The following is a 16,627-nucleotide window of genomic DNA, read 5'->3' as shown; positions in this document are numbered from 1 at the left end:
TCTGTCTATTTCAGCAAGTGTGTGTGTGTACGTGCGTGCATGCATGCACACTTCTGCAGTTCTTCATAAGCTATTGTTCGTGAGTGTGTGTGTGTTCCAGGATTACCTTTGCGGTTATGTGTGTGTGTGGGTGCGCGTTCTTGCATGCCTGTGTGTGTAGAATCAGGGTGACCTGGGCCCTGTAGGGCTCAGTGAAAGTGTAATTGTTGCTGTAAGTGATAGTTCCCCCTGATAGATGACAAGCATGATGCCAGGCCCAGATGGAGCTGAATTAAGCTGTTAATAAATGAGGATTTTTCTCCCCACCTCCCTGCATCTGTGGGATGACACACACACACACACACACACACACACACACACACACACACACACACAATATTCTAATGAACCTGGGCCCAGCCAGATGGCTGTATTGTGAAGATCTCTCTCTCTTTGTGTGTTTCGCTCTCTCTCTCCCTCTGCCGTGTGTATCGTTGGCTCAGCCCTTTATACAGTAGAGCCAGTTTTGCGAAGACGAGCTCAAAGCTACTAGTTAACACCAGTGGGTCCTGTGTGTGCTGTACATGCAGTTGAATCGATCGTATGAACAGTACATGCTGATTTCATCCGCAATCTGGTGTCTTATATCGTCACGAGTATGGTCATGTTACCTTTTCAAAGGAGGGTAGAACTGATGTGTACTGATGAAACGGACACCTTCACCCACCCGGCCAGGAAGCGGTAGGCCTCTGCTCTACTGTATACCCGTGAGCGAGCGAGATGGGGAAGCAGGGCGTGCGATGGCAACGGCGAGCCCACACACCCCTATCAGTCACGGACGTTTTGTTTTGGAAGTTAAGAGGATCCCTCTAAAGAGGAGCAAAATGGCAGCTGTCTCTCTTGATTTATCGCATCTCATCACTCCTCGAACCCCACGGCGCGGCTGGTAGAGAGGGGGGAGGGAGGGTAGGTGGGGAAGGGAGGAGAGCCTAAGCACAGGCAGCCACGGCGCCGTACTTTAAAAGTGAATTATCCCTCGGCCGGCTTCTGAGGTAACACCTGAGGTGGTCATTAGACTGCCATTAAGGAGTGCAGCGCGGCACAGTGCGTAGCCTGAGAGGAGGGAGAGAGGGAGAGAAAGTGAGATGAGCCTCCATGCAGACACCCCCCTCCCTCCCTCTCTCCCTCCCTCCCTCTCTCCGGAGAACAAACTTCCCCCAGATACAGGCAGACACAACACAGGGACCTTGTGGGAATTGCTTTGGGAGTGCATCAGCTTTGTTCTTCCATATACCCCACTGATAAAAAGACGAGGCGGGAGGGGGCGGAAGTAAGACAACAATTGACTCTATTTTAAATCTCAGCCTGATGTTAGACAAGCCAACCCTTAAAATAAACACTATTCTTCCTTTTGCTCTCTTCTCCTGTAGCTTTGCTTTACTGCTGCTGTTGTCTTTTTGTTGTTGTTTGGGGATTTTCTTCATCTTTTTCTATTCTTCCGTAAAGAAGAAGCGTTTCTTTTCCGGGCCCTGTCACTGTAACCATGCCGACCTCTCCTCACTTTCATTATGTAAACAGCTTTGATATCGTCGCCGTGTGCCTCCTCTCTGCATAAGTGGCTTTTAGAGAGAGCTCCGGACCCGCCTGCTCTCGTGTGTCTCTCTCGCTCTTTCTCCGTCTGTCTGTCGTTCCCTCTCTGTCTCTCTCTTTTTGGGAAGTGTGGCGGTAGAGCGATACTTTAACCAGCCAGTTTCAGTCAATAGGGAACTCTCCCATTCCTCAGGTCCACATGGCTAGCCACCACTGGACAGGCCTGCTCCAAAGCCACTTGTGGTCTGTGTTTGGGCTTTTGAGCTACGGTCAGACCCGGGGTAAACCCCCCCCCCCCCATGTCAGTTGTAACTAGGGTTGCAAAGCGAGGGTATTTTACTGGAAACTTTAGAAGTTTACCAGTAAACTACCAGAATGTTGGTTTCCTTCAATGATTTTATGTAACCCATCACAAGACATCTGGTGGCCCTTTTGGGTACTTCAGATGATCACAGGTGTCTGTAATTATCTCTGTCCCTCTGTGTGGCATCATCACATGTAAAATATATGAAATGATTGAATTAGATGATTTTTAAATTAAAATGAGAAAGGGTTAGGGTTAGCTGTAAAGCTGTAAAACATTATCCGAAATATCAACCATCAATTTAGTGAATACCAGTTCTGTTTAATATCAGGGTTTCAGCATGAAATGTCCTTTTATATTTTTGTACACATTATCAGTATGTATTTGTTGTCAATATTCTGGCATCAAACTGATGGTGGCAGTTGTGAAAAAATTTAATAGTTGGACAAGCTGCAGAGGTAATAATGCCATTGTTGATTAGGTGCTTTTTTCATTAATTAAGCTATTTTCTATTGAACCATATGGTATAGCTACTATAACTGTGTGGACAATATGGACACAGATAAAATAAATGAATAACATATGTGAATAATTGTTTCCAAAAAAATATCCAAGTATAAATTGCGATAGATTGCCATAGATTTTCTGTTAATTACCAAAATTGCTGAATATTCTAGAAACTTTGGCAAATTACTGATTGCTTTGTAACCCTAGTTGTAACCCTCATCCACATCTCTCCCCCCACCTCCCTTGTCCGGGGCAACACTCACCCCCTCCTCTCCCACCTCCCCCCCACCCCCGTTATCTAGTTGTAACCCTCATCCCCACCTCTCCCCCCACCTTCCATGTCCGGGGCAACACTCACCCCCTCCTCTCACATCTTTCCCCCCCACCCCCGTTATCTAGTTGTAACCCTCTTCCCCACCTCTCCCCACCTCCCTTGTCTGGGGCAACACTCACCCCCTCCTCTCCCACCTATCCCCTCCTCCTCTCCCCTCACCCCCATGTCCGGTGGATCATCTCCTTATCACCTCGAGAGGTCAGCTGGACCAAGCATGACTGGAGTAATCAGAGCATTACACAATGTGGGAGGTCTGGATTCTACCCCCACCCCCCCTCTCTCTCTTTCATCCCTCTCTATCTGAGGAAGGCCCTCCCCTGTTAGTTTGAAGAGGGTTTTTCCACCAGGTTAGTTTACAAACAGATCGACTTACCGACACAGTGGTCTTCATTAAGGCCTTAACTTGGGGGGGGGGGCGGGGGGGTAGAGAGAAGAGGAGAAGGGTAGGAGAGGTGCCTATCGCTCGCCCACTCAGTGGAAAGCGCTTGGTCAAGGCCAGTCACCCACCCACCCCCCCTCCCTCCAATCTCAGCTGTCTACCGCAGTGGGAGCTGGCACCGGCCACACACATGCTCCCTAGGATTACCCCCCCCCCCCACACACACACACACACAGACTGATCCCTCCTGTAAACCCTTCCTTCCTCTCTGCTCCTCCTGGTTCCTGGGGCACCGTGGGGTACGTCACCACAGCACTTCCCCTAAAACGAACCACATAGGCCCCCAGAGAAAGGGAGACGGAAGGGTCTGTTGAGAAACGACTGGCCTTGATAATGAGTAGAGGAGACCTTGATGTGGAGGTGGTGACCGCTACGCTGCTTTCAGAGACATGTGGAGACACCATCCAACTGATGTCCCAGGTTCAACGGGGTCAGGGGTAGATGCGTCTTCCTCCTCATCTTCCTCGCCACACTTGGCCATGCTGTCATTTTTGCCACTGCGAGTAGTTTAAGTAATACCTAAATTTGACAGTTGGGCTGTTTTTTGGGGGGGGGGGGCATCAGCCAAATGTCCCCAATCCCCGTCAGTGTTGAGTGCACCCCCACTATCACAATCAACCTCAGCAGCACCAGCCCCAGACAGACATAGCTCCAGGGAGAGAGAGAGACAGAACCACTTAAGCACTCCTCCACTACCTGCAGGGCCAGGCCTTTCATTATAAGACTAATAACACTGTGTTAATGATGTGACAAAGTACTGTAGCTTATGCCGCTGATCGGCTGCAGAGAGAGATGGCTGAGGCCCACGCGGTGATGGTAGCCATTTTCTTGTAGTAGTGACATTTCTTGTAGTGTGTGTGTGTGTGTGTGTGTGTGCACTTCTTTGCCTCTGTGTGTGTGTGTGGTGGTTAACAGCTCCCATCAGCATATGATATTTTGACTCTGTAACCATGTCATCTAAGTTGACCATGTTGCCAGCAGCATACCACCCTGCATCCCTCTGCTGGCTTGCCTCTGAAGCAAAGCAAGATGGGTCCTGGTCTGTCCCTGGATGGGAGACCAGATGCTGCTGGAAGTGGTGTTGGATGGTCTCCAAAACAATATTCCAAATACCCCAGGGCAGTAATAAGGGACGTTGCCCTGTGTCGAGAGCCGTCTTTCAGATGGGACGTTAAACGGGTGTCCTGACTCTCTGTGGTCACTAAAGATCCCATGGCACTTATCGTAAGAGTAGGGGTGTTAACCCCGGTGTCCTGTCTAAATTCCCAAGCTGTCACTCAGACCATCATGGTCACCTAATCATCCCCAGGTTCCAATTGGCTCATTCATCTCCCCTCCTCTCCCCTGTAACTATTCCCCAGGTCATTGCTGTAAATGAGAATGTGTTCTCAGTCATCTTACCTTGTAAAATAATAAATAAGGGTAAAATAAATTAAAAAGTCCTCTGTGGGGTTTGTTATTTTGGGCTTGTGTGTGGACTCCTTCTCTCGTTCATCCGGGCCTGGAGTGATACTGATCTCAGAGCTGTGCTTCCTCATCTGACTCCAATCAGCAAGCCCCTGTATCCTGACCCTGGGCCTGTCTGTCAACCTGAACAAAGACCTCTGTGTACCGGCGGACGGACACACGCGAAACAGCACATCTACACTAATGCTTCATGCACGCGCTGCCTACATAGGCGTGCACACACACACACACACACACACACACACACACACACGCTCAGTCCACTTCCCCCACCTCCCCATTCCTTCTCTTTTTCCACATCAGATGGTTTTCAGGCCACCTGAGGCACTGAACAAATAATGTAGCACAAATGAAATTTCCTGCTTGGGTTATTGATGCCATTAAAAACTTGCATATTGAGCCTCGCAATCATTTTAGTCTTCATCGGGGAGCCTGACATTTAGTGAATTAGCTGATGTTAGCCACAGCTATATCTCTTAGCGTTCGGAGCGTTCCTCATCTAGCGGGTCAAATGGTCAAATCTGTCATCTCATTTGGCCTGTCCGCCAGGCCTGCGATTGGCTAATCCCTCCTAATCGTATCTCACGGCATCATTTGTCCATAATGTGTTTCTTTAGACACATAATCAGGTCAGCGATGACTTTCTTTAGGCTTTAAAAGAGCATGTGGTTATAATGATTGGTTTTAGCCTTTTCCCTCTGACTTTGCTTCGAGGAGACTGGTTTTTGAATGCTGAACTTCTAGGTATTGGTTTAACTCTGTGCAATGTTGGATCCTGTGACCGTACCATACGACTATCTAGTAGTTTTGGCGTATGGGTGTCCTATGTTGTATTCTACTGATGTAAATAGGTTGAAGTACCTAGGCAACAGTGTGACAGTGGTCACTCCAAGTGTGCGTCTCAGGGCTCAGACCTGACACGCTCTGCCTCCACGGTGCCCCATCTCTCCCTCCCAGCCCCTTGGTCTCCTGTGTGTCTCAGGGCTCAGACCTGACACGCTCTGCCTCCACGGCGCCCCATCTCTCCCTCCCAGCCCCTTGGTCTCCTGTGTGTCTCAGGGCTCAGACCTGACACGCTCTGCCTCCACGGCGCCCCATCTCTCCCTCCCAGCCCCTTGGTCTCCTGCGCGGCTCCAAGGAGTCCGGCTAAAGCGAACACAAACACAGAGGACAGGGAGGGACCTGACTCTGACCTGTCCAGCTGTCCCTGTGGTCACAGCAGACGTCCCCCAGGCGCCACAGACCTCACCAACACAATGCCACACCACACGCCCCTTGTCCTCGCCCACCCGGCTTGGGCCACTCGACCACATTACTGCACCTCCATGCCAGGCTGGGCACGTCTGATAAACACCCCCAGTAATACCCCACAAACCCCCACAGCTGAGACATCATCATCATCATCCGCTACAAACACGCCAAAACACGACCGGCAGAAAGTTTTTTCCTCTCCCCCTCCCTCATCCCTCTCTCAAACGCTTCCAAACCAAACGACGCCACAAAAGCCCTTGTGTTTTCAGCTGCCTGAGGAGTCTGGACGGGAGGGAGAGAGAGAAAGGGGAGGAGACGGGGTTAAAAAATAAAGAAAGTTGTTGATGTCATTGAACCATGAAACCGTTGTCCTGGGTTTGAAATTGCGCTGTATACAAGTTCCTCGGTGCTGTGGCTGGGAGGATAAACATGTCTTGCATCAGCTCGGTGCTTGTGTCACAGATTTCCTCCCTTGGATTCCATTCCCTCTATACCGGGACTGCTCTGAGCTCCAAGATCACAGCTCGTCCAACTCCGAACACACTAAAACCGGCACTTTTACTGAAACGTTGATTTAATGTGCACTGTCCCTGCAAAAAATAAAAATAAACTCAAACTTTCAATTAGCTCACACATACAGTACTGCCTGTCTGTCTAGGGTCCAAATACACTGACTATACACTGACTATACACTGTGCACACGAACCAAGTAAAAGTACATGATTCCTCACTCAAGCTGCATGCTGTTCTTAATGTGTTGCTATACATGGATTTGGAAGTGACATCAACATGAGGTGTGTACCGCAAACTATGCCGTTGTTGTGTTCATTGCGAATAAAGATGATTATTTTTATTTTTTTCAGATTATCACTCGTTATGTTTACCAACTGCTGGAGACTAAGTGCAACCTGACAAAGGAAATCGTGCCGGTAAGTATTTGCGAGTGAACAAAAAAAAACCCGAGGCGTTCAGGCCTTTAAAGATTATAGGGGATATTAAACGTGAAAGTTGACGTAAATGCGTCGGCTTCCGAGAATGATTATGATGTTGAGTGTCCCGCGGAAAACTAGGATCGGATGAGAAGGAAATACGCCTTTTGATTTCTCTCTCTTTGTCCAAAAGTGTCTCCTCAACAAACAAACTGTATTTGTGACACGTCGTCTCCCGAGTCAGGAAAAGCTGTTGCTTAATCTGTTTTGCATTCAAATGCTCTCAAAAGGGACTTGATTCCCTGTTACTGGACCATTCTAGCATTCTAGCTCTCTGCTCATCCCAGCATTCAACACAGGCTTGACTCCCCCCCACCCCCCCCCGTTGCTCTTCGTTTCTGAGGAAGATTGGTCCTTTTCCTCTTAGCATTTCTCTCTCCCCGTTCATAGTGAATGTTTATGACCTCTGTTGTTCTGGCGCAGGGAGGAGCCGTTAACGGCGCTAACAACCTATAAATCACGGCGCTAACCCAGTTTTTTATTACACCTGTACACTTTTACACTCTGCCTGCCCTGTTTATCTCATTATTCCGCCGGAATATCACACTGTTCCGTGGGTGTGTGGTAGTGGTGGGTCCGTCCACCTGCCTCGAGTTGAACTTGTGACCGCAGATTTTAAGCAGATTAACCAGGGCCAAGTATAGAAGGAGGGAACAAGAGCAAGAAAGAAAGAAGAAAGGCTGAGATTTCTCCCCCACCCCTTTTTCTTTGTCTGCTTGGATTAAGTTCCTGCAGCTGCCACCCATGGTTTTTATGGACAGTGCGTGTCTCCTCAGAGATTCCTCTAGGCACGCTGGGGACCTTGTCCATCCAAGGGCAGTTGAGGACACACGCACTGGACTTATTCGTTACAACGCGGGATGTCAGACCCTCCGTCCCACCCACCCTTCCTTCCAAAAACATGCTAGCAGGGCCTTCCCGAGTACTGTACTTCAGAAAATGAATTTGATGACATATTTGTTCAAATTGCAGCACTAATGAAAGGATGATACTGTGTCATGTGACCAGGTGGATGCCACAGCGGAGGAGCCCAGGAGCTTCATCTACCTGAGTGCTGATGCCATGTCCAACCCTGCCAAGCTGCTGGTGCTCATCCAGGGTTGCGGGGTGGTCCGGGCCGGCCAGTGGGCACGACGCCTCATCATCAACCAAGACCTTGACTCAGGAACACAGATCCCCTTCATCACCCGCGCCCAGGAGGTAGGGGCGCCGCCCACCCGGGTGACACTGTGGAGGGCGGGGGGGGGGGGTTAACCTGCCAGGGGTACAGAGGTGTTAGGTTGGTAGGGGTGGATGGGATAACCATGGGGTGGGCTCTGCAGATTGTGTTTAGGTATGTGTTTTGTTTGTCTTCGTCACTGGCAGACCTGGGTGTGGCCTTGTGACCTATGGTAGCCTGGTTGGTTAGGGCTGTAGCTTGGCCGGGGCTTTTTAGATGAGTCTAGGCTGCAGTGTGTGTGTGTGTGTGTGTGTGTGTGTGTGTGTGTGTGTGTGTGTGTGTGTGTGTGTGTGTGTGTGTGTGTGTGTGTGTGTGTGTGTGTGTGTGTGTGTAAGGGACATTGAACATGTGATTCTGTGGTGTATATATTTCTTGGTTTCAGTTTGATTTGTGTTAAGTACTTTGTCAATTTATAAACGGGTTATTGTGAGAGTATGCAGGCCTGTAGCCTATTTCTGTACATGCATCTTGTTCAACCCCCCCCATCTCTCTCTCTTTGTATTCCCCTGTGTGGCGCTGCAGTTCAGTGTTATAGGCTGTGATCTCTCTCTCTGTCTGCCTGTCTGTCTGTCTGTCTGTCTGTGTGGAGTCTTAGCTGCAGGTCAGCCCTCAGGTCTGCAGCAGCTTCACATCACCATGCTCCCTGATCAGCGTGGCTCCCCCATCAACACGGCACACACAAACACACTCTATCTCTCTCTCTGCATCTCTTTCTCTCTCTCTCTCTCTCTCTCTCCCTCTTTCTACCTCTCTCCATCTCGCTCTCACACCCCCTCTATCTCGAAGACCCTTGGAAGGCATCCCGGGCCGTGCCCTCCTTCACGAGCATGTACCCTAGAGATACCCAAGGTTTGGGGTGGGGGGGTGGAAGCAGTATGTTGTTGTAAATAATGGTAGTGATGTGAGGTAGTGAAGAAAGGCCTTCAGGAGTCAACGAGGAATAAGGGACTGAGGAAGCGTTGAGACCACCTCGAGTCTCTCCTTTCACTTCCTTCTCTGAGAGGTATTCTATTGTTTTGTTCGGGATCTCTCCAATGAAAACCCCTATTTTAGGGCAGCCACATTCTTCCACAGACTTTCATCCATAATGTGTAAACCCAGGTGAAGTTTTAGCGCGAGCCGTGATGCCGATGCTGTGTGAAGTGTAATTTAGATTCTCATTTCTTCTCCCCGTGCCCTTGTGTACCGCAGGACTGCGTCAGCGTGCCCGGAAGCCCCGGCTCTCCACACTCTTATTTCCCCCCTCATCACAGCGCTCATTTGTCAACCTGGCCTAAGCTACCTGCCTAATTTAATCGTCCCACCGTTCAAATTGACTTAGGGGAGATCCCTGCTTTCTCCCTCTCTCCCGCCTTCTAAATGTCATAAAGACTTGCGCAGACGACCAGGTTTATTTGCCAGCGCGACTGGAGCAGACGTGTGTGTTACAGTACGACTGGTTATTATTACATTTGCCCGGAGAGTTGCGTTCCTCAGACGCAAAGTGACAGGCGAGATATAGAGACCGCTGTGAGTGTAGCCCGTGTCCATTCATCATGATAAAACAAGGAGCCGTAATCCTTACGACTTTGACACATGGTCATCATGGCATTTACAGGAAGTCCTTCCACTCTGGCTTTACACTGGGATGGAGCTGGATACCTATTAGCCACGGCTGTTGGCGCTTCCTAGTGAAATTCCTCCCTAGGTACAGATCTAGGATCAGTTCCTCCTCTCCCAATCACAACCTTAACCATTAGTAGGGAAAATGACCCAAGGTGAGGCCTCTGAGATTGCAAAGGTGTTAGGAGGGAAGCCAGGAGTTATGACCAGACCAGGGAAAAACTCTGGTTACATGGTTAGGAAAAGCGGAGGCGAGGCAGACCGACAGTTCCCTCTCTGACGACCCGAGTGGTAGCTCTAGCCCGGCTCTACGAGGAGACGTTTATCTCCGCCTCTGATCTCAGGTGCGCTGATTAACGCATGGCCGACCAGGAGATCAAGTGGAACCTCCCGCTGCAGATTCATCATGTCCTCCACTCTTCTCTCATTTTCTCCCCTTTCCTGTCCGGAAGACTCCTCTCTTGGAGAGCTGTACAGCCACAGAGAGCTGTGGTGTCCAGGATATTGAACGGCGGAGTGTGTACTGTCTGAGGAGGCTAAAGTGTAGGCGGGACTGATATAGGTGCTCCCTCTCCTTATGTGGTAACCATTCCAGAATGGTGCTCTGCTATAATAAACTGTTATACTGTTTCCCCCCCCCCCCCCCCAGTGTGTTCTAATGGAGACAATGAGAGCCGTTTAGTCATACAACACACACACATATACACACACACACGGATGCACCCACGCACGAGCAGCCATATCGCCGGGCAGAGGGGGGAATTCACACCATGTATATGTCAGCGGTAGAAAACCCCCACTTTTCATTCCTCTCCGTCCTCCTTTGAAGCCACACTTAGCCCCGGCCTCCTGTCCAATGGGATCAGTTCTGGCAAAGCCGTGGATTGTGGGAAAAGGAGTTTGCGCTGGTTAATCAGACCCCAGACGCCCCCCCTCCCCTTGACCGGGCATGTGCCTCTCCCCCATCAGGGGTGAATCTGAGGGCAACCTTCCCTGGCTCTCACCATCAGATCTGCCTTACTCAAAACACACTTATTTCTGGGACGCCAACCTTTAGGCTATATCAGTAGCCACAGTGAAAACGACTAGCCCTAGCGTCCACTATGGATAACAAGTATGCTGTACCTACGTCTCTGACAAGCTATCACACTGTCGCCAAGACTATGACAATTAAATAAGCAATGCCTGAGTGTGTGGTTTCAAAACAATCGACGCCCAGTTATGACAGCTATACCAGCTATATATGACGGCTATACCAGCTATATATGACAGCTATACCTTGCCGTTTATGACTACTAAGATATTGTATGTGTGAGTCCTCTATGCTACACACACACACACACACACACACACACACACACAGGCGCATGTATCCATACTCACACACAGAGACACATGTATCCATACAAACACACACACACACACACACACACAGAACGTGCACGAACACACACACACACACTCCACCACTCACACCACTCTCCCTCACACTCGGCACAGTTGTTGCGGATGGTGTGGAAATGGCGCTATTCCCAGAGCCTGGCTGTAAAGTGACAGGCGAGGGGAGCCCACTCCAGCGCGGGCCCCAGTGGCAGCACAGGCAGAGTCAGGAGGCAGGAGAGGAGAAGAGGGGTGGAGGGAGGCAGCCGGGCTGACAGCTCCATTGCAGGGAGAGGCCCTCTTAATGACAGCTTATTCCTTCATGATTTCAATTCTTGACAGTGGACAGGTCTGCTTGTTGCGTCATGGCAGCTGTATCATTACCTTCTGGCCCTGTCAAGGCTGTATTTTGAGAGAGAAAGAGCGAGAGGGAGAGCAAGGGAAAGGAAGGAAGGAAGGTAGAAAAGAGGACAACCGACCAGTGGTAAGAGAGAGGGAAAGGGGAAAGAAAGAATAGAGGAAGAGAGAAGAGGATGTGGGCAGGATGTTTAGCAGTGCTGGGTTTTAGTAGTCACCTGGGATTGTGAGTGGATTGGTGCAGTACACAAACACTGTCATTCATGGTTGAAGGGGAGCGATAGGAAATGCTGTCACATACTGTCTGCAATATTCAGGATAACACGCAACTAGGCAAACACACGCCCACATGTACACACAAACTAGGCTTTGGCGGTATCCAGATTGCCATACCTTCATACCAACCTTGTCATCCTAGGGTATTCGGTAATACCGGCACTGAACACAAGGGCCGCAATTTCAAACCCCACTGAGCATCTGTAATCTGAAGGTTAGCAATGCTAACAAGTACATGTTAAATCCCATAGGGAATGCTAGCTAAATGCTAATGAGCGCATAGCGAACATTTTATACAGTGTCTGATAGAAACTTTTTGCAGGACCGACATTCCGGCTCGCAAAGTTACACAAGTAACTCAAAACTGCTACTCCCAGTTACACGCACAAAACAAATATAAGACCGCAAGGCTCTTGATCCAGGAGATTTTGATTTTGCAAGAAGCTAAACCAAATTGCAGAGCATTTAGAACATTTTAGACCGTTAACTTAATAATATTTAGAAGATATCTAGCTGGCAAACATTTAGTTGTGAATTCCATACTGTAACTAAACCACCTGGTGGGTGCTGCACAACGGTGACTGACTCTACCTCGTCATTGTGTGCTTGTAAACACACACCATGTGACGGGACTACTACTGTAAGCTTCGTAATGAAAAAGAATATGACGGATGAAATGAAGAACGCGATCTGCTTTATCTCCTAAAATCATCCCAGGATACAGTTGAAGTCGGAAGTTTATGTACGCCTTAGCCAAATACATTTAAACTCAGTTTTTCACAATTCCTGACATTTAATCCTCGTAAAAATGCCCTCTTTTATGTCAGTTAGGGTCACCACTTTATTTTAAGAATGTGAAATGTCAGAATAGTGGGAAGAGGGAATGATTTATTTCAGCTTTTATTTCCTTCATCACATTCCCAGTGGGTCAGAAGTTTACATACACTCAATTAGAATTTGGTAGCATAGCCATTAAAATTGTTTAACTTGGGTCTAGCGTTTCGCGTAGCCTTCCACAAGCTTCCCACAATAAGTTTGGTGAATTTTGGCCCATTCCTCATGACAGAGCTGGTGTAACTGAGTCAGGTTTGTAGGCCCCCTTGTTCGCATACGCTTTTTCAGTTCTGCCCACAAATGTTCTATAGGATTGAGGTTAGGGCTTTGTGATGGCCACTCCAATACCTTGACTTTGTTGTCCTGAAGCCATTTTTCCACAACTGACTGATGTCTTGAGATGTTGTTTCAATATATCCACACACTTTTCCATCCTCATTACGCTGTCTATTTTGTGAAGTGAACCAGTTGCTCCTGCAGCAAAGCACCCCCACAATATGATGCTGCCACCCCCGTGCTCCACGGTTGGGATGGTGTTCTTTGGTTTGCAAGCCTCCCCCTTTTTCCTCCAAACATAACTATGGTCATTATGGCCAAACAGTTGTATTTTTGTTTCATCAGACCAGAGGACATTTCTCCCAAAAAGTAAATCTTTGTCCCCATGTGCAGTGGCAAACCGTAGTCTGGCTTTTTTCTGACAGTTTTTGAGCAGTGGCTTCTTCCTTGCTGAGCAGCCTTTCAGGTTATGTCGATATAGGACTCATTTTACTGTGAATATAGATACTTTTGTACCTGTTTCCTCCAGCATCTTAAACAAGGTCCTTTGCTGTTGTTCTGGGATTGATTTGCACTTTTCGTACCAAAGTACGTTCATCTCTAGGAGACGGAATGCATCTCCTTCCTGAGCGGTATGATGGCTGCGTGGTCCCATGGTGTTTATACCTGCGTACTATTGTTAGTACAGCTGAACGTGGTACCTTCAGGCATTTGGAAATTGCTCCCAAGGATGAACCAGACTTGGCTGATTTCTTTTGATTTTCCTGTGATGTCAAGCAAAGAGGCACTGAGTTTGAAGGTAGGCCTTGAAATACATCCACAGGTACACCTCCAATTGACTCAAATGGTGTCAATTAGCCTATCAGAAGCTTCAAAAGCCATGACATCATTTTCTGGAATTTAACGCTTTTGAAAGGCACAGTCAACTTAGTGTATGTAAACTTCTGACCCACTGGAATTGTGATACAGTGAATTCTAAATGAAATAATCTGTCTGTAAACAATTGTTGGAAAAATTACTTGTGTCATGCACAAAGTAAATGTCCTAACCAACTTGCCAAAACTATAGTGAGTTAACAAGAAATTTGCGGAGTGGTTGAAAAACGAGTTTTAATCTCCAACCTAAGTGTATGTAAACTTCAGACTTCAACTGTATATGCTGTATACCGCCTAACACACACACACACAGACACACACACACACAGACACACACAGACAGACAGACAGACACACACACACACACACACACACACACACACACACACACACACACACACACACACCACTCTTTAAGCTTGCTAGTAGGCTACCTAGGTCTGTGGTATGGATGGAGGGATTGTGGGTAGGACAACTAGCTCTCACATTCTCGCGTCAGCATTAGACATTCATCCACGTTCCAAATGGCAAAGTGTGTAAGTTTAGGCATTAACTCTGAAATCTGGTTAAGGTTAGGGTTCAGATTTGGGATACGCTCAAAACAAAAGAACAAAACAAAAGATCTCAAAAACAACCTATCAATGGATTACCAATTTGAAGGTGACAGTGCTCACCGTTGCCCCTAGTGGCCAGGAGTGAGAGAAAAAGAGCATTTGACAGCAGCAATACATATGGGAACTCTGCTGTAGCCTCAACCATGCACCTCTTTTTCTTACTTTTTTAATCCCCACACATTCCCTCTCCCAATCCATATTTTTAACATATCAGTTTTTTTTCTGATTGGTTTTGAATGTATCTTTGACCCCTACCTCTAACCCCTCCCCCCCCGGTCCCAATCACGACACCCCCCTTTCCCCCTGCAGTGCACCCCCCACACCCAACAACCTCCTTAAGTCAACCCCTCACTCCTGCTCCACACACGCACGCAGAGTAAGAAAGGAAAAAGCCTTGAAATCCCCCCCCCCCTCCCGAAAAAAAACAAGCAACTGCATTTCATTGAAAATAAAGTATTTAATAAAAAACAGGATCTATACACCCTCCTCCCACCCCGCCCCCTCCTTGCTCTTTCTAGTCAGTTAGGCTCGGCACTGGAGACTTGCTGGAAAGAAAGAGGGGGTGTGGTGTTTTCAAAAGTGTGTCAAAAGCCTTGGGGTTTGTATCTGCCCAGAATTTCAATGGGAGGCTGAAAGGGGGCAGGGAAGCGGGCTGAACTCAAACACAGGAATCTTGTTTCATTTCTGTCATGTTGCTCTTTTTTTTGTGTGTGTTTTTTTGCTGGATTGATGTCTTTTTCCAAATTTGCTTATCGACTTCGTCGCTTTGTGATACTGTATACCAGCAGCTCGCTCTCGCCCTCTCCAACTACTCTCCCTCCTCCCCGTTTTCTCCTCAATTCCCCTCATTTTACCCCCTAGCCCTGAGCTCTCCTGTGTGTGTGTGTGTTTTCTGACTGCTCTCTGCATTAAATAGCAGTGTACGTTGCTTGTGTGTAAATCTTAGGGCGTTTTTCCTCTCATCTGGTGATCATGGTGGAAGCTGGCCTTTGGGGGTTAGGTTATGATGTATGTATGCATGTACAAGAAGGGCATGTGTGTGTGTGTGTGTTTAGGGTTGGGTTATCGAGGCTCTCTGGGGTTGCGGCAGGGTAGCATCGAAGGAGTGTACTGTGCCCTGCGTGAAGGGGTCAGAGGATGGGCTGGTCTGAGCTGGCCTTGTAATTGAGGCCCTGCATGGGACCCATATCTCCAGGTGGAATGTGCAGCGTTTCCTGCAGTAAAAATCAATGCACTTGACGCCATCAAAGGTAGCAGAGGCTGAGACTTGCTCTGGGGTTAAACCTCTTTTAAATAGCCTCCCGCGGGACAGCAGCTGTCAATAAAACCCAATTATTACCAGCCCAGACCCGGGAAGAGCTCGCCTGCACAGGCCAAATTAAAAATTGATCAGAAGGGGAGAAAACATTATTTTTGTGGTCGTATTCCCTATCTTAACAGTGCTGCGGTGAATCTCTCATCACAGGGTCCCCCCCCCACCACTCTCCTGCTTCTTTATGAACAATGGAACACCATGCTCAGTGTGTATTTGCATATTAAACGTGTATGTTTGGAGTTTATAGTTTTTTCTTCTTCCCGGATTAGATTGCTGCGTGTGTGTGAGTGCGTGTCTGTGTGTGTGCGTGCGTGTCTGTGTGTGTGTGCGTGAGTGCGTGCGTGTCTGTGTGTGTACGTGTGTGCGTGCGTGTCTGTGTGTGTGAGTGCGTGTGTGTGCGTGTCTGTCTGCGTGTGTGTGCGTGCGTGTCTGTCTGTGTGTGTGTGTGTGTGTGTCTGCGTGTGTGTGCGTGCGTGTCTGTCTGCGTGTGTGTGTGAGTGCGTGTCTGTCTGCGTGTGTGTGCGTGCGTGTCTGTCTGCGTGTGTGTGTGAGTGCGTGTCTGTCTGCGTGTGTGTGAGAGTGCGTGTTTGTCTGCGTGCGTGCGTGCGTGTGTGTGTCAGTGCGTGTCTGTGTGTGTGTGAGTGCGTGTCTGTCTGCGTGTGTGTGAGTGCGTGTCTGTCTGCGTGTGTCTGTCTGTCTGTCTGTCTGTCTGCGTGTGTCTGTCTGTCTGCGTGTGTCTCTGTATTGATTATGGTCTCGTTTTGTCTTACTTTTCTGGAACCATTTATTTGTCAGTCAGAAAAAGACAGAGGAAAAAGCAGCACTTCCTCGGGCTTCCTGCCCCTTTAGGGAAACACACGGAATAGGATTTCTGAAGACACGGACAAGGAATAAGAATAAACACAGTGCTGACACACAGATGTAGGCGAAACACACACACACACACACACAGTAGTAGAAAACGATGAGCGGCTCACGCTGCTAGAATCAGAAAGAAGATGGCTGCAGGATGGATGGAA

At 48.5% G+C, this 16,627-nt stretch overlaps 1 protein-coding gene across 5 annotated transcripts in view; it reads left to right on the top strand.

The window, feature by feature from the left end:
- Positions 1–16,627, top strand: part of LOC139389407 (ARB2 cotranscriptional regulator A) — a 248,599-nt gene that overhangs the window by 10,531 nt on the left and 221,441 nt on the right. For all 5 annotated transcript variants that reach the window (XM_071136144.1, XM_071136145.1, XM_071136146.1 and 2 more), the window contains exons 5-6: positions 6,735–6,800; positions 7,869–8,060. In XM_071136144.1, the coding sequence (XP_070992245.1) occupies positions 6,735–6,800; positions 7,869–8,060 (258 nt within the window). The remainder of the gene's footprint in view (positions 1–6,734; positions 6,801–7,868; positions 8,061–16,627) is intronic.

Source organism: Oncorhynchus clarkii, chromosome 30 (assembly GCF_045791955.1).
Source record: "Oncorhynchus clarkii lewisi isolate Uvic-CL-2024 chromosome 30, UVic_Ocla_1.0, whole genome shotgun sequence".
Classification (NCBI taxonomy): Eukaryota; Metazoa; Chordata; class Actinopteri; order Salmoniformes; family Salmonidae; genus Oncorhynchus; species Oncorhynchus clarkii.
This window is presented reverse-complemented; position numbering and strand designations above follow the sequence as displayed.